The sequence below is a fragment of the Xiphias gladius genome, chromosome 6, assembly GCF_016859285.1.
Source record: "Xiphias gladius isolate SHS-SW01 ecotype Sanya breed wild chromosome 6, ASM1685928v1, whole genome shotgun sequence".
Classification (NCBI taxonomy): domain Eukaryota; kingdom Metazoa; phylum Chordata; class Actinopteri; order Istiophoriformes; family Xiphiidae; genus Xiphias; species Xiphias gladius.
In genome coordinates, this window is record NC_053405.1 from 14,407,613 (window position 1) to 14,433,586 (window position 25,974).

At 39.6% G+C, this 25,974-nt stretch overlaps 1 protein-coding gene across 3 annotated transcripts in view; it reads right to left on the reverse strand.

Annotated features, from left to right (window-relative positions):
• Positions 1-2,505: 2,505 nt before the first annotated feature.
• The window catches only part of negr1 (neuronal growth regulator 1), a 135,937-nt gene continuing 112,468 nt past the window's right edge, over positions 2,506-25,974 (reverse strand). For all 3 annotated transcript variants that reach the window (XM_040129654.1, XM_040129657.1, XM_040129656.1), the window contains one exon: positions 2,506-2,737. In XM_040129654.1, the coding sequence (XP_039985588.1) occupies positions 2,637-2,737 (101 nt within the window). In that variant the 3' untranslated portion in view covers positions 2,506-2,636. The remainder of the gene's footprint in view (positions 2,738-25,974) is intronic.

A 25,974-nucleotide genomic window follows, 5' to 3' on the forward strand; every position in this document is an offset into this window, starting at 1 on the left:
ATATATTTCTGACCCATTTTCAGTATACCTTAACATTTAAACAAGATCATATGGTGCAGTATTTTCATAATTTGTAAAACAAGCTGATAACAATTTCAGTACAAACAATGAAAAAAAAAATGTCTAGCAAACCTTAAAACAAATCACCACAAAACGTAAAAGTAGACAGTGTTTGTGCTTTAAGTCTTTTAACTGCGATGGCTATTTCTCTATAGGTTTGCAGTTACAAGTTCATGTGAAAATACTGTGTGAACTCGGGCACTGTTAGTCCCTTGATTGTGGGGCAAAATATAACACAATCCAAATCCAAACAAGACTTGGACACATGTTAACTTGTACGACAAATACTGCATTTCTATCAGATGCAACTGGCTTATTTTAAAATACCTGCGAGAGCCATAGGTTGAGAGATTTTTTTTCCTAGTGAATATAAATCCTAATTTGAATGGCTAATGGACATTCAATCACCAGCAGTATGTAAAACAAATGAGTTGTATATTATTCAGAGCATCTGGAAGTGTCCTTCTAAAGGAGGTTAATTTAATGTCTATGGTACTATTAAGGCATTACAGTACAGTGTCTCTGTTTACACCATGGATTGAAGATACTTGAGGATGGATATGCCATGCTGACTGTCTTGTCAAAAAGTAAACCCTTACAATAGCTGTGTTCGATCCTTGATATGATTAATTCGAGTAAACAAAAAGCCACAGTTTCTCCTATTAAACGACCTCATGGTTTAATTTATTCTGAACTCCTGTGGACATTCACTGGCTCTGTGGACACTGTTAAACTTGCACCTTAAGCCATGTTTTTAGCAATAAGCATGTTCATAATCTTAATTGTGTGTTCTGTTCCTCATAATTAACATGAGAAGTACTTAGATTGGAGTCAAAGTGGGTTTCATTATTGTATTGTAGTGTAGATCATGTACTTAACCCCATATTTTGGTGTATTTACCAGAGATCTTAAGCGATGTGGGCTTTGGCTCTCTGGATTTCATCCATCCATCCATCCATCCATTAGCCATACCGCTTATCCTTCGAGCGTCGCGGGGGGTTGGTGTGTGTGTGTGTGGGGGTGGGAGGTGGGGGCAGGTTGCCAGTCTATCACAGGGCCAAAATTAGGAGACAAACAACCAATCACGCTCACATTCACATTCATACGGATAATTTAGAGTGGCCAATTAACCTAGCCAGCACGTCTTTGGACTTTGGAATTGACCACATATGTGGTATATTTACCAGAAATCTTATGGGGGCTTTGGCTCTCTGGAGTTCAATTATTTGTTAATTAGTACAATGAAGTAGATATATTTACCGTGAAACAGACTTGAATATATTTAAGTATCGAATTATTTGTAAGGAAAGACAGAGGAATAAAATTCTGTGCTGCAGAATGCTGCTTTCCCAGAATCAGTTGTCTAAGTATCATGCCAAAAGTTGAAGTCAACAACTTCCCGCAGTCTACGGCGTGCTGCTGTGGGTTTTCAGCCAGAAGATGATCAGTAGAAGCAAATTCAGAGACAAAAAGCTCTGCTCAAATACCTACTGGAAGTGGCATGTTTCAAAGAACTGCATCTTTAAGAGAAAAACTTGAAAAAGTTGAACTTGGGCTCTGTTTTTTCTTCTCGACTACAACAGTTTGTTCTGACATTCACGTATGCAGACTCACTTAAACAAAAGTATGGAGAATATACTGTAGGTATTTATACTTTCAAGAAAAATGTAAACAAAGGGCAGCGATGTTCCTCCCTTCACACTGTACAAAGTCATGAAGTGAGTTAATGTTCTTGGTTGAATGAGAAACGCTGGTCCCACTTTAAAACAAAAGCCTACACTATATTAAAATGTAAAGATACAATACAGTATACTTTGCTACTTTGACGGCTGCCTGATCAAACCTGTTAAGCAGGCATGGTAAATGAAGGACCCATTTCGGAATACAACAAAGCACACCTTCAACACTGTTCATCCATCTATTGAGTAATCATGACAATACAGGTCCTGAAAAAGCCCTGCCTTTTTTGTTATTTTGATTTTTTTTCTCAGTTTTTTCTATATTTTTAAGCACACTCCATAATCAAAATTTGTATTGTTAGGAATCTAAATGCCTTTCCTGTGTTCAACAACCCATAATACATTCAATACAACATTGGTATGGTAATTCTGTGTACTGAGAGACTTGGCACAATTGCTTCTTTTTAGCCATTTACAAAAACGGATGGAAATGTAAATTTTGCGCCATCGCCTCCCAGAGAAAGAGGCTTTAAAGTATCTCATTTGGGAAGTTTGGGGGCTTTTGATATGATTGGAGGTGGAGGGGGGGGTAAGCACTGATTCACAAGGTGGTCAATCAGTCAGAAAAGAACAAAAAAAAAAAAAAAAAAGAGAGAGTGGATATTAATAATAATAATAATAATAATAATAATAACAATAATAAAAAAACATCATAGTATTTACATGACAGAAATTTCACAAAAAAGCAAAGAAAAAAATTCCCCACACAAAGTAACGCTGATTATTTTCCCCTCACGGCTTTTCAACAAACTGTACCAGATTGGATTCCAGCCATCAGCAATGTCAAAAACGATTCATAAATGCTCTCGACAGTCATTGTGTCTGGACAGGGCTCTGCTAGTACACGCTGATGAAGGAGGAGAGAACCAGGACCAGGTATTGGCAGGCCAGCGGGACTTGTGCGCTTCCTGTGCTCCCATAGGGCGCAGTGTTGGGTGCTGTGGGCAGGAAACAAGAGAAGCTCTGATTAGTTGTGATTGCACTTTCACTTCGCTGCACCCACCATTTGCAAACGCGGAGTCAGCTTGGTATGGTGCTTCCAAATGAGACTTTAAAAAATGCAATTACTTTACAACTGTCACGAGTCAAAAGGGTCGGGAACCACTGGTTTAATCTTAACAATGCATTGTATTTGATTAGCTTATCATGTTTCCAAGTCCACTAACAGGTATTTTCACTTATGTTGTGTAACCAGCCCTCTTCTCGGAACTGATTAGAGACATTACATTCTATTGACAGCTTTCTAACTCTCCTGTTAGCCACAGGTAAGGCCAGGACAATTTTACCCTATTATTATTCTTATTGGTCCATAGATTTGTGACATTGTGTAATTTTAACCACATCTAACCACCCAGCTTTAACCTGACTGGAGGTCTAATCAGTCTGAATAATTGAAAACACCTGTGTAGGTGTGGGCCTACAATTTGAAAACTAACCAGAACAGTAAGTAACTACAACTAACAGATAAAGTGGAGTAAAAAGTACAATACTTCCTTCTGAACTATAGTGGAGTAGAAGTATACAGTTGCATTAGACGGAAATACTCAACCAAGGTAAAGGCACCTCAGTCAGTGCATGATTATATGCACATTTGTACTTTTCCTCACTGATTCTGAAATATTATAAAATACTTTTCTTCTGTCTCATCCTTTTCTACTTTGGTGTCCAGTCACTTATTCCCGCTTCCCTTCTTTCATATTAGTGGTACAAAAAAACCATCTGTGGAGAGAGGAGAATAGATGAGGGCTACACAAGGTCTTTTCTTCACATTCCTGAAGGTGAAGGTGGCTTTGTTTCGTGCTGTTTGTGTTTCTCTGACCAACAGACAGCCACAGTAATATGAACAGGGCTCTCTGGAGAGCTGGGTCCGGCGGGCAGAGGGAGAGGGCAGCCTTTCATTTGGAGGAGCTACTCTGCCTCCTCAAAACAGACACACTCTTTTAGCTTGTAGCTCAATAAAGCACAGCTCACAGGTTACAAAACATGCTCTCCATCAGTACACACATGGGGACACACCCACACACACCCACGCACACAAACGCGCGCGCGCACACACGCACACACACAAACACACACAAACACCCACACACCCACACACAAACTTGCATGTACAGGTCACCTGCATGCCGGCACACACACACACACACACACACACACACACACACACACACACACACACACACACACACACACACACACACACACACACACACCCACACACACACACAGAAACGCTTACATATACACGCGCACACAACTCAGCCAGGCAGCGCAAACAGGCTCTGCTCTACCAGGGGAAATCATGTGGCGCACAGCCCATATCAGCAGGGAGCTTCTATTTACACGGCCATGCAATTAGTGCACAATGTAACTCCTCTGTTGTGGACCTCACGTTGCACAAACACACCAAGCAAAGCAACAACATAACCACACAAACACACATGCGCACGAGCGCGCACACACACACACACACACACACACACACACAAGCTGTACTCACACAGATGCAATCATGAACATATACCGATCAGCCACTACATTCAAACTGGTGGCTGGTTTTAATGTTGTGGCTGATTGGTGTATAAAGTACTTTTCTTTGTGTATTTCTAAGGTCAGAAATGGCTTGTGGTTGCACATTTTGCAGAGAAGGATCCAACTGTGCTGTCGTCTTGGTGGACCGTTCATTTATTCAATAAGAACCCGCACTGCTTGTCATTAGAGTGGCACATGGCTGTTGTTGTATTTAAATAGATACGATGATGCAAAGGGTGATCTGTTTTTTTTTTTTCCAACATAATAGCTTGTTGGTGACAATTTTCACAGGAAACGCCAGGGAGAGAGCGAAAGAAGACATATCCCATTATCACCTGACACAGCACTGATTTTACCTGATATTTTCAAGCATTATTTGTCAGGATTGAAGTTGTTTACCTATTAGAGTGAAAACTATAGCTCCGCTGACAGAATGAAAAGGTGGGAAAAAAAAGGAAAAGTAGTGAATAGAGGAGCACAAACGGGGTGCAAATTTTGATGATGTGTGTTGTAGATGAATGGTTGGCCTGTGTGAACTGCAGCCCCCCTCCTCTTTCTCCTTGCCTTTCTATCTTTGTCTCCCCTTTCTGCCTCATTCTCTCTTTGTACCCCCCCTTCTCTTATCCAAAGTACAGGATAATGACACAGTTTTCCTGGGCTGTGCAAGCGAGCCGAGAAATGTAACCATGGCAACAGCTCCTGTCCTGCTCAGCCAGCCCTCTGTTGCTGAAGCCTGAGTGAGCTGCATTGTGGTAGCCATGCTAGCAAAATCATCTTGGGTTTGTGTGTATGTGTGTGTGTGAGTGTGCGTGTGGACGCACAAGGTTGTGGTGGATGTTGAACAGGCAGATGCCACTGTTTCCCATCTTAATTTTCTCATCTGATCAGTGTCAGTGTAGTTTCTGGCTAAGTAAATGCTGCAGTAATCAAATTAATATCACACAACTTCTTTTCATGCAGCAGTGCAGGGAGCTCACAAGGTAATTAGTGGATCTCTGCTATGACTAATGTTGACTGGACTGGAGAGCGTAACAATAAACCCTTCAATCCTTCACGAAGGGAAGTGTTATTGCAAGTTGGGGGTATAGTCAGTGTTACTGGATTCCTGCCTCCTCACAGTGTTTGATTCTGGGCTTGTTTAATATCTTCCTGTGACACTGTGAAAAAACAGGGGCTTTCATTGTTTTGACTGTGTGGGTTGTTACATGCCATTTTAATTAACTCCCCAAACAGGAACTGCCTGCAACACCGTTACTCTGCTTATTAACATGAAGGGAATAGAAGGGGAAAAGAGACAGAGAGAGACAAAAAAGAGAGTGCAAAAGAAAGACAGATATGGGGGAGAAGAGGGGGGAATCAAAGGAAGAAAGAGCTGGGAAAAAAGACAGTGATTGAAAAGGGTGCGAGTGTGAGGCTGCAGCAGCAGTGGACAGGAGAGAGAGGAAGAGGCGGGGGTTCTGACTGAGCTCTACCTCTTTGGGGTTTGAATTTAATTACCATGTACATCAGTAGCGAGCTACAATGAAGTAACAGAATCCCAGACAATATATCATAGAGAAACCAACAGTGTCAAGATGCGCAAACGCTCGGAAGACAAGTAATGCTCCAAAGGGAGAGGAGCAGAGGAGATAAGTGGAGTTGAAAGCCATACACTTCAATTACTGTTTTGCAACAGAACTGAAATGAAAAACTAAAGCCTCCCCAGCACTGGCCAGAGTCATATGAAAATAACAATCCCTGGTTCTCTTCTCTGATTGTGGACTGGAGCCATCAGCTTTAAATAATATTCTGGGAGCATGAGCCAATCCCCCCCTCCAGTCTCCATCGACAGCAGTTTGGTAACCCACATATCATATGCACAACAAATGCTAAGGCCCTGAACCTCAGTCACTGTTGACACAGACAATGAATCATATTAAAATATGCAACAGTGACACTCGATGCAGGGTTGGTGTTGAGTACCATCTCAGGTATTATGCACTGCTCTGTAATTAACTGGAACGTCATCATTCATCAAGTAATAGCGCGAGCTCCTTTCCTTTCCTCTCTTCAGCATTTCGACCATGAAATGAAAACATGTGCTCCATTCGGAAATTCTCAATCCTGTGTTTGCTCACCTTGAGCTTCATACATGTTCCATACTGCACATGTGGAAATGCAAGAGGCAAGAAGAATAGAAAAAAAATCTCCCATGTTTTTGTATTGGATTAAGTGTCCGATTCATTCATTGGTCGTTTAGTGGATGATTCATCCCTTGAGTTTGTTGTATCCTCCGAGCAGGCTGTCCCAAGCGGCGCACAGACAGCAGCCAGCCAGGCAGCATCCCAATCTCCCCGAGGACATGGCTTCAGAAATGGGCTTCTATGAACAAGGGGCTGGGGGAGGGGTTCAGTGTCCTTGACCATCAATCAGTGGCCTCTGGGCCTCCCCCCGCGGCTTCCCTGAGAGAGCCCACACGAAACACTTCAGAGCCAGAACTGATCCTGCACACAGCATGCTGTAAATCGGGCTAAATCCCTCTACATGCAAGGTTCACAGCAGCCACCAACGGTGTCTTTAACACACTGCAGTAAATACTAAAGCAGTTTTTTTAGGGGTGGGGGGGGGGGTCGGGGGCATCTGCCTTGCTGATGTTCTGTAAAGAGTATAAATGGAATATCACGCAACGCTCATGACATCTGATGAGGGGATGCCGTGCCGTCAAAGAATGTGCTGCGCTTCATCATCTTCTAAGTGCTTACACGCCTGGAATGTGCGAGCATTTTATAGAAGGCGATCAAGACATTTTCCATGCTTTACCTCACTTCAATCCACTGACAGTGAAATACATTCGTCCCCTTCACCATTCATCGTGTACGCTCTTGCCTGCAGCAGCCTGCCATATTGAGTTGGTGCACAATTGACTCGCCGACCCATCAGCTCATTCATCCATTTCTCTCTCTATTCCTCCTGTTCTTGTACAAGCAAAATGTACATCATGACTAGATATGATTTTCAGAGCTCCTCACCTTTGTCTCCTGCTACGATCATCATACACTGCTGCTCCACAGAGCCCTCATTCACACGGGCCTTCATACTCATTAGCCCCACCAATCATTTGCATTAGTGCTAGTAATGAAAAGCCTCAATTAATAAGATGGCCTTCAGAGATCATTTACCCTCCTCCGCCTCCCAGTACTGCCGTATCCTCACCCCTTACCCACTACACTCAATCCCTCTCTCCACATCCTTGTACCTGCTGGTTACCCAACACCCAGCAGAATGCTTTTTGGGGGCTGGGGCCCGGGCTCTAATAGCTACCCTCACCATCAGTATCTGACTGGAGAATGAATGAGCGAGAGAGACGGGTCACCTGATAGCTTACTGAGTGAGCTGGTGGCTCGCGATTGCAGGCAGGCTTTGGCCTTCAGCTTGACTTAATCATCGCCTCTGTGGGGTATCTGGACACAGAAGAGAGCCCTCAGCACAGTGTGAGCTGGAGGAAGGAACCCTGACAGAAGAGACATTTCTGGCCTTCTCCGCTCAGATACTGTGTCGTTTCATTATTGATCGACCTCTCTCTCTCTCTCTTACAGTCTCCTTTTCCTCCTCTTTCTTAAACAGAATATATGTGTATGCCTTTTATTTGAAATGAATAGTCAAGTTATGAGTCTGGCATTGAGGTAATCCAAAATTCAGAGTGACCCACACGTATGTTAATTGCACCTATCAATTCAAGGACATGCTTTGTGCAGGAAATAAATGAGCTTGCAAGTTATGTACTTCATATGCAAGCCTGATGGATAAATAATAAATCTCCATTTAAAAAAAAGTTTTATGAATTTTCCCTTGTAGGTTTGTTTATTTTTCCTGAATCTAGAGGGTAAGTCCACATCAGCACATTCTGGGAAAACAGTGTGGATTGATACTTTAAGCAAGCGTTTTTAATCACAGCATTTCCAAAAGCATAATTACTCTATGACTTTGGCTGCTCCTGCTAAATCTGTTTAATGTTAGAGGCTTAATAAAATGCACAGGGACACAAACAAATGGCGTCGGCATGTAGCAAGTTCCTGCAGCCCCACTTTTCCTTTCTCTCTTCCCCCTACTGTCTCTACAATAATCTCCCTCTCATATTTGGGTCTCTCACTCCCACTCTCTCTAATAATTCCCCAAGCCTTGTCTCTCCCTCACTTTTTAATGCTTATCAGGGTTTTATTTCTTTCGAGTCCTGCTGCAGGCCCAGGCCTTTTGCTGAGTCAGCCACTGCTTAGCCCCCGTGACGACAGTGACCATTTGGCCCGTTAGGAGGAATATCTCACAACAAACTGATGCTACTTGCGTCTCCTTGACCTGCTCCATCAATACAACCCAATAACATCTGATCTCCAACCAGGAGGCAACCCTTTCTTCCTACCCTCTCTGTTCAACTCATCTCCTTCATCTGTAGCCTCCTAAAATAGTAATTCCCTGCTGTTAGGTATGTGGGATTATGATAAGATAGCTCTCTTTTATCAATTTCCATTATGGTGCTGATAACACAGCAGGGCTGAATGTAGAGGGTTAAGTGCATTTTCTTCTCGATGGATATAAGATATAAGAACTTTATCACTGAAGACTGCCTGGTTATCACAGTTCACTTGGGGCTAGTCAAACCTGACTAAAATTTGATTGCACTAAGCATCCCTTCACAAGCACATAGACTGCAGCCAGAATTTGCTCAGATGGTCATACTGTATGCAGACCAATCCATATTTTTATGTTCATATTTACCTACCCTGAGCTGTTAATTGATTTCTCTCAGATCAATTCGGTGGTGTACAGAAATTGTTGGACCAAAAAGGGCCAAATCAATTGCCAAGTGATTAGCATGTGCAGTGGATTATTTCTAGATGAGGCGCTGCACAGAATTGAGGCTGCATGGAGGAGAGGCACAATTCAATGGAGGCACACGCCATATGTTTACGTTAATTATTGCTAGCTGAAAGTCTGCTTTAGATAGTGTACGCCCATAGGCTATGAGTGTGATACATGAAATATTCCTTTATTACGCCAAGACAGAACCTGAGGCAGAGAAAAAGCTCTGCAGTCTCTACTCCCTGCCTTGTTGCTGACTGGCCTGCAGGAGGCTCAGATAAAAGCTAAGGTGTCCTGAAGTGAGCACCATTGATTCAGAGGGGTATTTTATACAGTAGCTTGAAACAGTGCAGGCGCACAATGCCAAACTTGATCAGGTTTGTGTGTTTGTTTGTGTGTGTGTTTGTGAATACCTACCTTTCTCATACACTGAGAAAACTATTTAGTGGTTTTAACAGTTCAAGGTCTCAGAACTGGATATACACATGCACAACCTCCCACCATCTCCCGCCACAATGTCCGCTGCAGCATCGTGGACAATGAAACAAACTAAACAAAATAGAGTGCTGAACCTGCTTACATGACCCTCTTGACACATGTAGCTTCGAGAGATTGCAGTCTGGAATTAAAATGAATCCCGTTAATACTGAAACTAGAAAACTAATTGTGGTGCTGTTAATTAATTCTTAATAGCCTCCGTCTGTTGTCCTGAAGATGGGCTGCGCTAAAAAGGCTAAAAACGAAATCACTAATGTCAGTAGCAGTTAATCTGGGGATCGTATTTAAGGGAGAAATTAGGAGTGAATTTGACGTGTGTCACATTGATGCTCTCTGTCTGACATTTCTGTGAACTTGCTGCAGACTGGAGGAACGAAACATGATGGATCCAGCTTCCTAAAGGTCTGAGTTACATTACGATATGTAGGGCCTCTTTATACAGTTCTACCTACAACAGATAATTAAAAAAAACAGTTTATATGCTTAGGAAGTGGTGGAAGATGAAGTTTTCCGTATGTATACAGTCCTTCAGTTACATGAAAGGTACTTAAAATTGAATTTATTATTATTATTATTATTATTATTATTATTATTATAATCATTATTGGTATTATTGTTAGTGAAAGCTGCAATACCACAATGTAAAATACTCTATTAGAAGTAAAAGTCCAGCATTCAACATCTTACTGAAATAAAAAAAAGGATTTTCAGAAAAATGTGCTTAAAAGTATCAAAGGTATAGGCACTTATTATTCAGACAAACCAGAGTGTTAAAAAATTAATCTGAAAAGTAACTAGTAACTATAGTTGTCAAATAAATTTAGTGGAGTAAAAAGGACAGTATCCCTCTCTTTAATGTAGTGGAGTAATGGCATTTATTGTTTATTATTATTTATTTATTAAGTAACTAACATACTTCACACTACTGTGCTCAGGTAATATTCTTCTCAGTGTGACTAATTTTAGCTGCATTGCTCTGCCCACTTTTGAAATGCTTCAGAAAATCAAAACAGTTTAAGAGTAGACATGTCAAGGTGGTTTGATGCACCTAAAAAATCTCCCAAATAAAAAAGATGGGTTCTTAATTGCGTGTGACACACATCCAATTTGCTGTGAGTTTGATTTGCGTTCCATGCTTTATTCGACTATTTGATAGTACTGAGCTGTATGCTCTCTATACAATGACAATAACTGTGGAACACTACTGGATGTTTAGGTTGTATGAATAAAAGACAGACTATATCACCTCACACTGAAATGTGTCAGATCCTAAAAAAAGCCCTGAACTCTTATCTGCTCCTCCACATACACCCCCCTTCTCTAAATCCACTTTAGCCTTTCCTCTGTAGGCTTATCCTCTCTGCAATACTGACGCTATCTATGTGCAACTCTTGGTTGCATAAATACCTGGACTGACGATGGTGATACATGCTCTTCTCCTTTGATTTGGGACTTTGCTTGGTGACTGCAGCTCCCAAGTCTGTGAGTACCAATCTCTCTGCCTTTGTATTCCTGTTTTTCACATGAGGTCAAACATTATTGACTGGAATCACTGAGGGGAATGAGTCTGCGTTTACCAACAAATTGGACCGGTGGATTGACCCTTGGTTCAACTCAGCTGGGTACCAGGAGCAGCATATATCAATACGTCTGGTAAAACACACACATCTCCCTTCGTAGCTGAAACCAGAGCAAATGTATTCACATTTACACTACATACTGTATTCATCATCATCTTGACTCACTGCTCTTGTGTACAGGAAATGTCGCTTCAGTTTTATTGCGTTCATACCATTAAAGCCAATTATGGCAGAATGTAAAGGGTCAAAAACAAGCCATATAAAAGGGTGTAATACCCTCTGTCTAGAAAATAATTATCCAAGTTCCACCAGCAATTTCAAAAATACTGTTTTATTGCTTAATCGGACCTGTATCTATATTAATTTGTACTGTACACATCATCATCATCATCCTCACTCTTTAAAGACCATTTCCAGATTTAATTGCAGACCTGCTAAACCTACAGAGAGTTTCAATTGCGTCTTGTAACAAATAACCATCATTTCCAACATGCCCTCCTTGTATGATTCATGACAACTGTCTCGCTTCAGTCTAACAGCGTTCAGCTACATGTACGCAGTAATTGAATAATTTTTCACCTTGAAAACAGAATTAGTCAATCTAGAGCCTTGTGCAGCCCTGCATAGAGCATCTCCAAAAGTCTTTGGATCTCGATTCTCTTTAGATCTGAATAAAATATGCAGACATCTCGGATACGGCTGGTGATATTCTATATTATCGTTATTATCAAGAAATACCATGGAAAGACCAAAAGCAACAGTGTGTTAGTCTGTCTGTCTAAACACTTTTAACACAGTAAACACACAAAACACTGATGGGTTGAGGATTAAATTATATTGTACAATATGGAGACAGTTCCTTACAGGAGTCAGAAGTCAGAAGGATGTGTCTTAAAAAAAAAAAAAAAAGAAAAGCTTTTTGATAGTTTTTCAGAGACAAAAGACTAGAACATGATTGCCCGAAAACAACCTGAAATTAACCAGTTGGCAAGAAACCACAAGATGTTCACGAGCTGTCCACACACTAACCTAAGTTGTCTGGATGACCATGGATCATATTACAATTCCAGGAAAAGAGGTCTTCCACATTCCTCAGCTACCTGAATCCCAAAAGGCATATTGGCACAGAGTGATCAAAAGCACATAGTAGTATCAGAGTGAACAAATGATAAACTGATGATTCATACCAATTGTACTTTCACAGTCTCTCAATACTTTCCCATTCCCCCAGCTTGTCTGTGGCAGTCCATTCTCTCCATAAAGTCGTTTCTACTGAAGACATTTTTCAAAACGGATCACAAATATATACTTTCATTTTAGCTGGGGACTATTTTTAGCTGCGGATTAATACAAATTTGTTGCACTAGTATGTATTAACAACACTAGGACGTTGTATGTAGGATTGACTCAAAATAAAATGCAGTAACATATTCAACACAATGAAGGAACATGTCTCTCAGTGCAATTTTATGGCTTAATAGTTTTTCGACAACATTGGAGCTCTATGGTACACAAGAATAAGCTTTATAAGGCTTTGGATACACCTACAATACTTCTTCGCTAGTGATGACTTCGTGGTTGGTTTTGGTCTTTTCATGGGATTTGTTTAAAATAAAATAAAAGAATATGTTATCTGACTTACCATTTAAAACCAAACTCAGCATTTGGAATGAGAGCTATTAATCCAAAATAACACTACTTTCAAAAATAATACATCTTTTACTTTACAGAGCTATGTTTGTTGTTCACCAGGCAAATATTAAGAAAATTAAGGATGTCCTAAGTTTTTTTGGCAACGATCGCGATCGGTGTCCTATAATAAACTGGTATCTCCAATACAGAGTCAGATGTGATACTTATATTTACATAAATATTGATACAATACTGTATGTATCTGACACACTGAGATAACAGATGTAAACTATTAAATTTGGGCACACATACACTTTTTTTCATAAGCTACTTGATCCAAATACTGGAGGTCCTGTTTCAAAACTGTATACTTGATAAGATTAAAGTATTGATATGATATAATGAAAGATAATTTAGTAAAATGTGAGTTCTGAAAAATTACATGATGTGATCCTCTAGAGAGAAGGTGTTTCACTCTGTTTGATTTGTTGGAACTACAAAAACACTCAGTCAACGTGTGGTTGTACATTGGTATTACAGAGTGGAGGTACAATTCTTGTATCTCACCTTACCTTACCTTACCTTGACTTGGGTTGCAGAGAGGACTTTAACCAGAAAAATGTAGTCCTGTTATCAAGTTACTCACAGAATTAATTAGCAACAACTAACATGACGTTTACTGATGGTTATTTACGGCTAACAATGAGAAGCTGCTAGCTGAATGTTTAGTATACTGCTCTTTTTAGCATTGGAGTTCAGCGAATCTGTGTATTTTGTCAATCTGGGTGTCAGAAATCAGAGTCACACTGTGAATATATCAATGTGTAACACCGTTAAACATTGATATATTCACTTTCACACACATTGCTGAACTGTAGAGCCTGGCAGTGGTAAATGAGATCAGTGCTGCAACACTAGCAGGCTGGTTTGGAACAAAACACAGTAGAAAGCAGTAAAGAAAGGATCAGATTTTGATCAGCTTTATATCAGCTGATACCAATCCCTCAAAATATGCCTGGATCAAATTCAATAGGATCAAATCCTTAGGATTGTCTTGAAACATATCAGAAGAATATACTTGGATGGTTGATAAAGTAACAAATTATATTTTTTCGGAGGTTGATCCATCTCCTCTCTACTCTGGTTAGGATTACGTTAAGGTTTAATTTGATTTTGGGCAAAGTAGAGGGTTGCCAGTAATCTCAAAACCCACATCAATCAGCCATACGTCAACAAACAAAGCAAAAGACAATGCAAAAGAACAGTCATGGAAGTCGGGAATATCCCTCTGATTCCGATCTGTGCTAGGATTGCTTTCTGTTCTGGTGAAAGGCACATGGGCCTCTTTCCAGTCATTCTCTGCTACTTCATGTTGGGATGCATATCTGTGGCTGGGGGCCCACTGGGAGCCACCCACCATCACTAAGATCTCCCTATGCTAGATGGCATTAGGAATAACAAATGTAAAGCAAAATGGTTTAATCCGCTCATCGTTTTTCAAATGTGCTCAGACAAAAGAGCCTGGGATTCTTCAGTGCTAATTAACAGTGTCAATGGTGACAGGACTCTGGCTTGTGAGTAGCTCAGCCCATTGATTGTTTCAAACACGTTACAGTAATTCAGCAGGAAGGGAGGACATGGATAAAAAAAAGGGCTGTTTATCACTTCAGAGGCTGATGCAGCCTTGGCGTATTGAGTCCCATGATTATTTCGCCAAAGGCATCTCTCAGTAATGTTCATTGACCGTACTTCATCATTAGTGAATGTAAAGAGGGTGGAATCTTGTCAAAAACCTTGAATAACTCATCAGCTGCAAGGCCAGGGGAATAGTAAAGGGTTAATGGTTTCTGTTTGGGGCCTTTACCCTTAAGCACTTGCATTTCAATTCCTCTGTTGCATGAGAAGAACTGAGGATAGAGGCAGAGAACTGAGATAGCAGTTAGCTGAGCAGGATGCATAAAAGTGTTTGTGTGTGCGCAGGGGGTTTGTTTTTCTGTTTGTGTGTGTGTGTGTGTGTGTGAATGAGTGTGTACATGAAGAAGTGTATCATTTACATGTCAGCAGCAACCCCCTAGCCATCCACCACTAATGCACCAATCCTAACACACAGGCGCCACCACCACCAAATGGGAGCATACTTGGCGTGTGATTGCTTATACAGTGTGTGTCTTTGAATGTGTGTCTGCTCTGCACTCTTTATTAGTCTCTAGAGAAGTGTATCACACACGGTGACACTACTCCAACTTGCACTGAGAGCCTTTAGTATTAGAAGAGGGCTGGCCACTCTTTACTGATGTCGAGGACGCCAAACAGCTCGGAAATTGAGCCGATAGAACTAACCTTATTTAATGGCCAGACATCCAAGCCATTTCCCCCAAGACAATGCCATTTCTGAATGTCATGACCTTTTCTAACCGTGTTTAAAAACCTCCAAGGTCTTCAAGGTGTGGTTTGTCAATAAAAAGATTTTGAAGATTCGTGGGGAGTGGTATAGAGAGAGAAAGGCGATGCATATGCTCAGCTTCTAGTGGGTGGTTTATTGTAAATACTGTCATCTGTTGTCGGGTTGATTGAGAGGTTTTTCATGAGGCTTGTGACAGTGATTGAAGCAGTGTGTTTGTGTGTCTGAATGTGTGTGCTAGATGAACTTTTGTGCAAGTCCACACTGTTTTAATAGCGAAATACAAGAGAAATAAGAAGAGAAAAAATGCTTTATGTGTGTGTATGATTTAGTGGGTATGTTTGTGCATAAAAGGAGTTGATGCTATTGAGTGGGTGATGGGCAGTGTGGACTGATTTGAAGGTAAGGGAGAAATTGTTGTAAAGAGCAGCTCTCTCTGTCCAGGTCTCGCGGAGATAATTGTCTGCCGGAGTACTGTGCACTGTGAACAAGTGTAGCAGCATTGCCGCACCGGGCAGAGTTCCTCCTGAGAAGGCAGAGGGGCGACATTGAAGACAACAAACTTGAAAAAAAAGAAGTAAGGAAGGAATTAAAGAAAAGATGAGAGGAGGGAGTCTGAGGGAGTGTGATTTGATAAGATGGTGGACAAAAAAATATTCGCTGTGCCATAAAGACTGCACATATGGATCCGCATATTCGATAAAACAAAACCCTACTTAAGAATAGCAGTCGCGAGCCCTCCCTATCACATTTCCTCCAGTATAATCTTGCATACAAAGTGGAGACCAAATGCATTTAGACTTGTGCTGTTTGTCCCAGGGCCGTTGTGATTAAGAGGAGCTTGAATTCTGTTTCTGCCAAAGCTGGATGAAATGCAAATCAGTAGCCAATACGGTCACATCTTTGATGACTGCCAGGCATTTTCATGCAAGTGCTGTAAGTAGGAGTTAAAGTTCAATTGATGGAATGAGCCTAGGACATAACGACTGACCTCAGGTGAGCCTTTTCTTAAACTTTTCTAGTGAACCTTGCTGCAATCCAGTACACAGATCTGAGAAAAACCAGTGTGTCATCATGTTGACTGGACTCTTTTTGACACATTCCCTCATCGAATGTATGTATATGCATTTTTATATGCAGAGGGTTTTCCCTACCATTATAAAACTTAAGCAGAGCGCCTAAGCATTTTTGTTCAGCACCTAAACTGAATCAACTGAAAAAACTGTGCTGATAGTTCTCTCTACCGCTCTGGAGGGAAAGAATACATTTTTTAGCCCTAATATAAGCCAGTATTTTTTTTCCCTGAAACTTAGATTTAGAAAAAGTGGGGGTTGTCCTATATTTCAGGACTAGAAAATTATGTGTTAATTCATTACAACAGATATTCTTTTTGAATAGAGAGAGTACCAGGGGAACTACATCTTTTACATGTTGCATTATGGGTTATTTGTAGTCTTATTATGTTTCTAGGCCAGTGAGTGTCTTCGAGTCCATCTATCGGAGTTAATCAGCCTTAAAAGTGTTTTGTTAGTCCAGTTTAACCTGCTGGAGTTTTTGAAGGTTGGGGTAACATGTTCTTCTACCACAGAGGAAATAAAATCATGATGAGTCAAAAAATGGTTTCTCAGTGTCTCCCGACATCTTTAGTACAGAAAAGAACCAGGGAGAAAATCTGTCAAACAGCCAGGAATTACATCTGTCACAGATGATGAGCTCAAAAAGAGAGTCTGAAAAATGCTGACTGTCAGAGATAATAACTATGCAAGAGGAATTAAAGAGAGAGAGGAATCGACTTGCTACAGTTACTCAGTCAGCTGACTAGTGGCCACTGGGAAAGGGAGCTATCAACAGACGTCCAACTGAACAAAAATTTTGGTAAGTTGCCAAATGCTGTCACATTGTCAGATGGCTATGGGAGGATGAGAAAATTGCAGTTCAAATCCCTTCACTATAAGTCTTGTTTTACCCAATATTATTTTGTATGGTGCACAGTGCGATTACTCACAAAAGTATGAAGTATTACTTCAGGACATAGCGCTCACTTTATCACTGAGCATATTTGTTTTCCTGTTGTTCTTGCTAATGTCTGAGTTACTGTGAAAAAAACCCATCCCCGTTGTGTTTTTATAAATATTGTAATGATAATGGTCACCAAAGCGCCTGAACCTCCAAAAAACCTAGGGAAAACCCTGATGCAGATAATGACTGATCCCAATTGAATTTAGTTTTATGAATAACACTTTTCTTTAAGTCCCCCTTTTTCCATTTATAAGCAGTACACAAACATTTAATTAATGGTTAATAACACCCTATAATGAAGTAAAGCAGCTACAAGGACATGTGTTTATTAATGTACAGTATTTGTGAACAATTACAACTTCTTTTATGATGAGATATTTTCTATTATAAGAGCTATTTAATTATGTTATCTTTCGTTATCTGTTTATACAGTGACATCCACTTATGGTTGCTCCAAGGAGGAGTTATAAGTATTGACAAATACAATAGTAAACACTTAAACTGCTTAAAACTACATTATAATGTGTTATAAACCATTTATTAAATGGCTATATACCGCTTATAAATGCTAAACAGGGGGCCTTAACGTAAAGTTGCTGTAGTGTGGTTTTATGGGGAAATCTAAATAATATTTATCACTTTACACAAACCAATATGGGTAAGTGTATCTAATACAATGTAAATTTAATATCGCAATATCAATATATATTGAGATACATTTTCTGGAAATTCCACCAAGAAACGGTTTAAAGGATAAAATAAATATATACAGTACAAATGCCAGTTTCTGACTAATTCTGTGAATTAAATACATGAAATATCAAGGTACTTCATCATATTGATATGAAAACATTGCATATCCAATATTTCCAAATTTGCACTCCATGGTTCAATAAAACCAGATATATTAAGAGGAAAGATATCTCTGTATAAACAGTATAACAAAATGTCTGACTGTCTCAAATTACTATCGTCTTACCATCATGTTATCCTCCCTTAAAACAGCCCACACAGTAAGCAGTGTCACTAATCTGGTTGTAGAATTAAGAAGGGAAGAAAACGATTCAACAATAGATCTAAACAATAAAACAGCAGCTTAAATGCATCTCCATATCATTACGTCTGTATGTTTGATTCATACAGGGAAAAAAATCAGAGAACAGATCCTAGAATTTTTATGCAAATTTGGGAGGCAAGGGTTTAGCAGAGGTTGCTTTTGGAGGCAGTGGGAACAGTATCTTTACTCCTCAGACTGCTTCCACTGTCCATGTCAGTCAGGGTTTGTTTAGAATGGGCAAACTAATTACTGTGTAATTCCCAACACTTATCATGGAGTGACATATAGGCCCCCCGTCCGTGTAAGATTCAAATACATGGGGAGAAGACATGCCATGGGTGGGTGGAATTCGTGAGGTTTAAGTATTATCAGGATATTTGTCAACAAGACACAACCCCCCCTGGCACAATCACATGAAAGAACAGTAATCTGCCGGCAGCCAGCTGTCATATATGAATATATATGAAACCCAACAACAAGCTGCCCAGGCCTGACAATCGAAATCACAAATGAAGAGCACAGGAAATGGCTGAAAATGGTGCCTGAAAGACTTACTGTGAAATAAATGTTCAGTGCTTCAAAGTATTGCGAGGCATCGTTAATTTCGTCAACTAAAAGTATGATGCAATATATTGACTGATCACGTTTTTCTCAGGTGAAAACAAGACTAAAACTAAAGCAACCTATGAAAACACAAACTATGACTAAATGTTCTATCATTTTCATCAACAAATAAAAACTGAACAATAATCTAAAAAATTGACAAATGAATAAATGAACTAATTGATCTTCTCATGATTAGTAAGACCATATCTTCTAAAAAAAAAAAAAAACAGGTTTAAGGACTAAATCAATCTGTAATCCTGCTATACTACAGTATGCAAGTAGCTGGGACATACAACTAAAACGTTAAGGCCAGCATACTGACATACTGTATCTAAAAAGGTAAGGTAATGTTAATGTAATAATTTCAAAGACTGTGGGTGCAATGTTCAGTTGGCTATCTTTGATGTTTATAAGTTATCAGTAGGAGTGAATGCAAGATTTATGTCAGCATTCAACCATCAAAATCCCAGAGAAGTTTGGAAAAAAGGAATATCACTGCATTAATGCGTTAATGTTTTTGCTGCTCGTCTTAAGCTAAACCCAGACTGTGAATATTATTTTAGTGAACCAGTGAGTGAATACAGCGCAGGGCATGTGGTGGAGAGCACAGGTAGCAGCACTACATGAGCAAGAATGACAGTGAGTGATCGATGTTACATCAAATTCTGTGACCCATCAGACGGTGGAGGATCAGCTATAGGAAAAAAAGATAAATGTTCAAACAGTCAGAGTTTGAGAATGACAACTGTATTTACTAAGGAGAGTGACTGTAGAGTGACATAGGCACTGTGTATGTTAACCATTACAGTCTGGTATAAACAAGTACTCAGCACCTTTTCTACTAACCTTGCAAAAGCATAAGCCTGTAGCCATGACAGCTGTACACAGCAAAGATGGCGACAGCTAGACAAAAACAACTTTAGTTTTCGTTGACTAAAACGAAAATAAAACTAACAAAAAATAAATGACTAAAATGTGAAATTTTGGTAAAACCAAATCAGAATCCAAAAATTCACAGTTTTGTGGCTCTTTTGGATATGGAAGGATGATGCACCTTAAGCCTGCAGCTCTGTGGATATGCAGAGTACAACTGATGTCTTAATTTATTGTCTCACCTCCTTATCTCTCTTGAGCTGATTACAAAACCTAAGAATGATGCAGAGTAGGGCCTCCTAACAACTGAGTGATGCCTGAAGAGTGCATTCACTGTATTTCCAAGGGCAATGACCACATGTCCAAAGCCTTTTCTCCATTACTACTAAAAGTGTTCTCTCTTTTACCTCAAAATTACACCCATTTAACTCTGCTGTAGAGTGCTCTCACCAGAGATGAGAGTGAAGACCTAAAGCACTGCACAGTGTGAACTCACTGCAATCTACAAATTGGCCAAAATGCCATCTTTTCTGATTTACCATGGCCTCTACTGTAACTGTGTGGCTAGCTTCAATCATCCTCCTTAATGCACTAACCATTAGAGTCTGTCCTGAAAGAGAAAATACCCTGGTGTCTCAATTATAGACCAAGACTGAATCCCTACAGCAGCCTTTCGTGGCCATAAAAGGAAATGACTATCCATTTTCTGCTCTAGCTCTCACACAGCAACCGCAGACTCCTGTCTGCTGTTGGGACCACCGAAACTCATCTTTCCAACTGAATTGTCTTATTAATCACCCTCACTGCTGTGGTGAGAGTGCCAATTAAAGTTGGAAAAAGATTTGAATTGACAAAAAACAGTTTCCTCATCCCTTTAACAGTGACTTCCCTTTAGTGGTCTTTTCTTCCTATTTGCAGAACTTTCAATTCAAGAGTAAGAATTCAGGTTTTGAAAAATAGTTGTATATACAACATCAAAAATGGGGAAGGATGTCACAGACCTGAAAGCGCTACAATGCATAGTGGGCTTTGATCTTTTGTGTACAGCGGTAGATGTGTGAGATTTGGTGATATGCAAACTGAAGAGTTAGGCTAGAGAAAAAAAACAAAACAAGTGACAGCAACAGGGATAAAAGAAGAGCCTGCAACAAGAGCTCAAATAAGAGGTGGGAATAAACACATAAAAGAAAGAATATTCTACGGCACAATTTAAAAACTGGAAAGGCTCTGACAGGTCTCAGTTTTAATACCCACCAACAATATTATCCTACCAAATACTGAGAAATATCCATGAAAGATGAACAGAGAAAAAAGTGAAGTCTGTGAAATAGTTTTCTTGTTCTTCTGAAGGCAGTTATTACAGTTTCAGTGCACACAACTGTTTCTACTGTGTGTGCATGGGACTGACAGCATGGCCAGGTTTGGATTTAACGGCTGGCATTCTTGAGGAGATGTGATGTGGGAGAGATAATCAGAGGTAGAGAGGAGAATGGTACATGTGGGAATGAGAGAGGCAGAGACAGGGAAACTCGGTGAGAGAGATGTGGAGTAAGTAGAATAATCTGCTGATTGGGGGGGGGGGGCAAAAAGGTGAAAAGCAGCCCTGAAAAAGAGTCTTTGAGGGGGGGAGAGAGGAACAGTGAAGGCTAAGTCCCATGAAATATGGACAATAATCTGTTTATGTAGAAAAGATTGGAAGGAAGAGAGGTAAGTGGGCCTTTGTGGGAGTCCAAAATGTGTTCTGTATGCTCTGTGAGTGGTAGGAATCAGAAAAATTTCAGGATATACTGTATTATAGTTAAACCAAATCACTTCAGAAGAGCATTATCCTAATATTTATTAAAGTAAGTACATATGATACGATTTAAGAGCTCCAGCTCTTCAAGTACACAGTTTTTTAACATCCAGTGCAAACATTTTTTTAAATCCTTACTTTCTACAATATCTGCATATTCCTCTTTCAGCTCATTTGGTTTAATAAGTAAGTTCATTCATCCTTATTAGCTTTTGGTTACCCCCGGGGTCAATTATGGTACTGCACTAAACATACCTGTCTTATATCTAAAACAGGAAGTAAGCTAGTTAATCGCAGACCCCATTGCAGAGCAGCTCACCTCAGAAGGCATCACCTGTAAGAAGATTTTTTGTTTTATGGTTCATTCTTTAATAGTGGCAGGTTATTTTGGTATTATTTGCTAAATCTAATATTAATAATAATAGAGCAGTCTTATTATTACTAGGGACTACTAGCTTAATTATATGATGTTTTTTTTGGGTAATCAGTTTAGCAACATCAAATCTGTTGCTTTGTTATTGAGACTGGATAATTAAAAATGTTTGAATTGGAAACTGTATACAAGTATACAGATCTTTTTTATATTTTACTCCTTAATCATTAAAACATGGTTCTTGGAGACCATGTTTTAGAGTGGAGTGAGTCTAGTTATCATTTTGTGTAAACTCAAGGAGGACAGTACACTGCACATATCAGATTCATGGTTATGGTAAAGATAATTTGGGTATGGTTTACATTAGGTAAGTACAACATAAAGATTGTGGTTACTGGGAATAAAAAGGCAACAACTAATTGCTGGTCTGTAACAGTACATGAACTGTGATCTCCCGCATGAAAGTCTGACATGCTAAATTCCTTTACCACCCCAACTTCCACACCCTTACAATCTGCTTAGTTACATATAGGGCACACTACTTCCTGCACTGGCACTAAACATTGCCTTTAGACGTAAAGCATGAGGTATAAATTGTCCAATGTGGACGTACACACTGGTATGTCCTTCCATCATCTTTTGATTTGTCTATAGCAACATCTGCACAATCAATATTTATTTCTGTTTCCAATGATTTTTTTTTTGAAAAGCTTCCTTTTTTGAAGCATATCATAAGGGTTTCATTATTAATTAACTAAAGCGAATAAGGGGAAAAAGACATCACTTTGTTTTAGAACTATCTTTCTAGCACAGTAAAACACAAAATCAATTTCAGTGTCAGTATCTCCTACATTTAACTAATCAGTATTAGCACTCAGAGTGTGTTTTAGGGCACTGTAATGAAAAAGCCCAGGGAGCAACCGCAAAAGAGAACCTAACCTGTAATGACTAATATCACACAAACAACTGAGTACCAATCAGCCAAATAGCAAAAATCACACTTCTCTTGATTAATACTCATTAAAAAGAATTGCAGAGTGAAAACAGAAGATCAAACAGCAATCATATTGTGTGCTATTGTGATGTAAAAGTAAAGGCTTTCATTTCCTGAAAACATATGCTGTTACAGTATGGTAACGCAAGTGTTTTCAGAAGGCATGGAAACTGTTGATTAATTAAATGAACTGTGGAAACCCTGGCACACTTGGATATTTCAGAGGATCATGCTGTAAAGCTCAGAAGTGCTATAAAATGAGATAATCAGTGGCCTTGCTGAATGCAGGATATATCGTGTATAATGTGCATTGTATAATTAGGAGTCTTGTAAATGCAGTTACTTAGTTTCTATTAGATACCGTATAAAATATAGGTTTGAGCAATTGAGGAAATGCATGTTTAATTTCTTAAGCACAACTCATGTGCCTCTAACAACAGGTTTTCGACAGGGGAAGCTCACAGGCTTCCCGTTCCACAGGACAAAACCCATCATCTATTTAAGTTGTCCAGGGATCTAGGGGTCAAGTATGATAGATGACATGCCATCTGCTTATCAGGACCTTCCAGAGATGACTGGGCGAGTTAGCACTCGGTGAAAATGAAGGTCAGCATATCACCTCAAAACAAGCCATACGGGACAGGAGTCAGGGTGGCGGTGCGGTGGTGATGGGAGGATGCGGAAGGGGTTTGCACGGCTCTTGATCTTACCACTATATAACTGATAAGGCTGGTAGAAAATGCATTGCCAAAAAGGATTATCTGTGGGTAGCTCAGTGTGTCTGACAGCAGGCATGCTGGGTAAAGAGGCAGGGCTGTTAACTGTAGAGGCTCCTTGAGCAGTTTAACACTGTAGTTTCAACTGGTCCAGTCCTCTAGGATTTACAGTACAAGTCTACGCAGACGTCAATGCAAGCTTATCAGTGGAAGATATTCCACCCAACTGAATATTTCATGAGTGCAGTGTATTTATATTGCCATTACCTGGGGGTGACTCAAAACTCGAGTAGTCAGTAGTCACATTGGTGACTATACTGTAATTGCCACTCGATAAAGTTCAACTTCAGCACTTCTGGCTCATGCTTCGGGCAACAGAAGTTTAAAGAAACAGTATACATAAGCACTGTTAACACCAAGGTCTTTTTTAGCTGTTGTTGGTGAAACACAGCTTCCAACTTCATGAGTTCTGTGCAATTCACCTCATGATGAAGTCTTTAACCATAACATGTACAATACCTACATCTGAGCAAAAGCAAAAAACACACAGCATCTTAGAACATTTTAAGTTTAGTGCAAGTTTGGTGACTGTTTGATTTATTTGCTTTTGATGGTTTCAGGAGAAGAGAGAGTTAAGAGTCTGCGCTCTGAACCCTTTTAAAATCTGGTACCCGGTTCTATTTGACTCTGAGAATGTGAGATTTGTTATCTGCTAAGATGAAAATGTCTGAAAAGACAGCATATAGGATATGAAACAAGTTTAGCTTGAAAAGAACTACAGATAACATGAAAATGGTGTTACGTAGTTTGTGATGTGGATTGACTGTCAGTCAGTCAGTTAGTGTGATTGATTGTGTCTGGGGTTAAACAAAGGACAGGCAGATCTATCCAGCTCATTCAATGGCATCCAAGGAATCCAATATCAGTCTCTAAGTATCAGTGTTCACCTGTACAATGTCAAAAATAATCCTGATGGAAATTAAGGACACACTATGGCATCAAAAATTATTACTGTGTCATAAAGCCAAAGACATGATTAATATTCTTTTAGTTTTTCCTTCCATTACTTTTGTGAATCTTTCACTTTTCCTGGGGACACCACCAGTTAATTCAGCATGACCCAGTATTTAGGTTATCAATAATAAGCAGTTTTCCTGTAGTCCTTGTTGACATGTGGTATATGTTGGAACATATGTATCCGAATACATTGCAAGGACGTAGTATGCACTGCTGCAGGGCCCTAGAGAAGAAACTTTCCCCACGTAAATCGTTAGCTCTTTTAAGGAAAAAAGTGTAATATTTACATGCTTAGAGCAATGAGCTCTGAGTTCATCATGTAAAAAAATTTGCAGTGAATAAGTGAATATGAGAGGCAGTTTCTCCACTTCAGCTGCTCTGATGTTCTGGCTTTCATTTTGAAATAAGACTAGAAATAGAAGTTTTGTTTGATGTGACACCATATTGACAACAGCCCCACAGACAAAGTACAGACGTTAGAAATACAGTGAATCTCATGGTTACTTTGCCTTCATTACAGGCCAGTAGCTTATAGTGGACAATATTCAGGCTCAGGAGAAATTGAGAGGTTGTCCCTCACTTACAATGGACTTCTTCAGCTGAACAGGGTGAACATTTAAAAACTTTAATTTAAAATTTTACTTCAAACTGTTACTCTTTTACCCCTATTAATTCCCACTGAGGCCAAACATGAAGAAAAAAAAAAGATAAAAAGTCAGAAACTTTTTAAACTTCAAAGAACGCAGCTAAAGATACATTATTTATTAGGGCTAAAGTTAGAAAATGTTGCAACAGTATTTTGAAAAACAGTCAGCTGCAGATTTAATCACCAAACTAATGCATTACATGGTTTCAAAGAGACCAAAATATGCTTGTGAGCTTTTCCAGTAATAGTTAGTCTAATATTTACAAAGTGATGGCCAAGAGAGAATATTAATTTAGAACTTAAGAGAAAAATGGCAAGTTGTTTATTTATTGAGAAAACCTTGCACAGTGTAAAATCAGCAAAATGTGCCTTAGGGTCCAACTTGTACCAACATCAGATAACAAAATAAAGAATTGAAAGAGGAAAAGGATAATCTAACCTTGTTTAAAGTCATCTTCCAAAGAAGACATTACCTCTGTTTCAGACGTAAATTAGCCAGCTGTCCTTTGATTAAAGAAGCTTTACATGCTTGCTAAAATAATTTGATTAACACTGCTCCCTGAGCCTTGGGGAGCTGAGTGAGTGACTTTTGAATTTTGG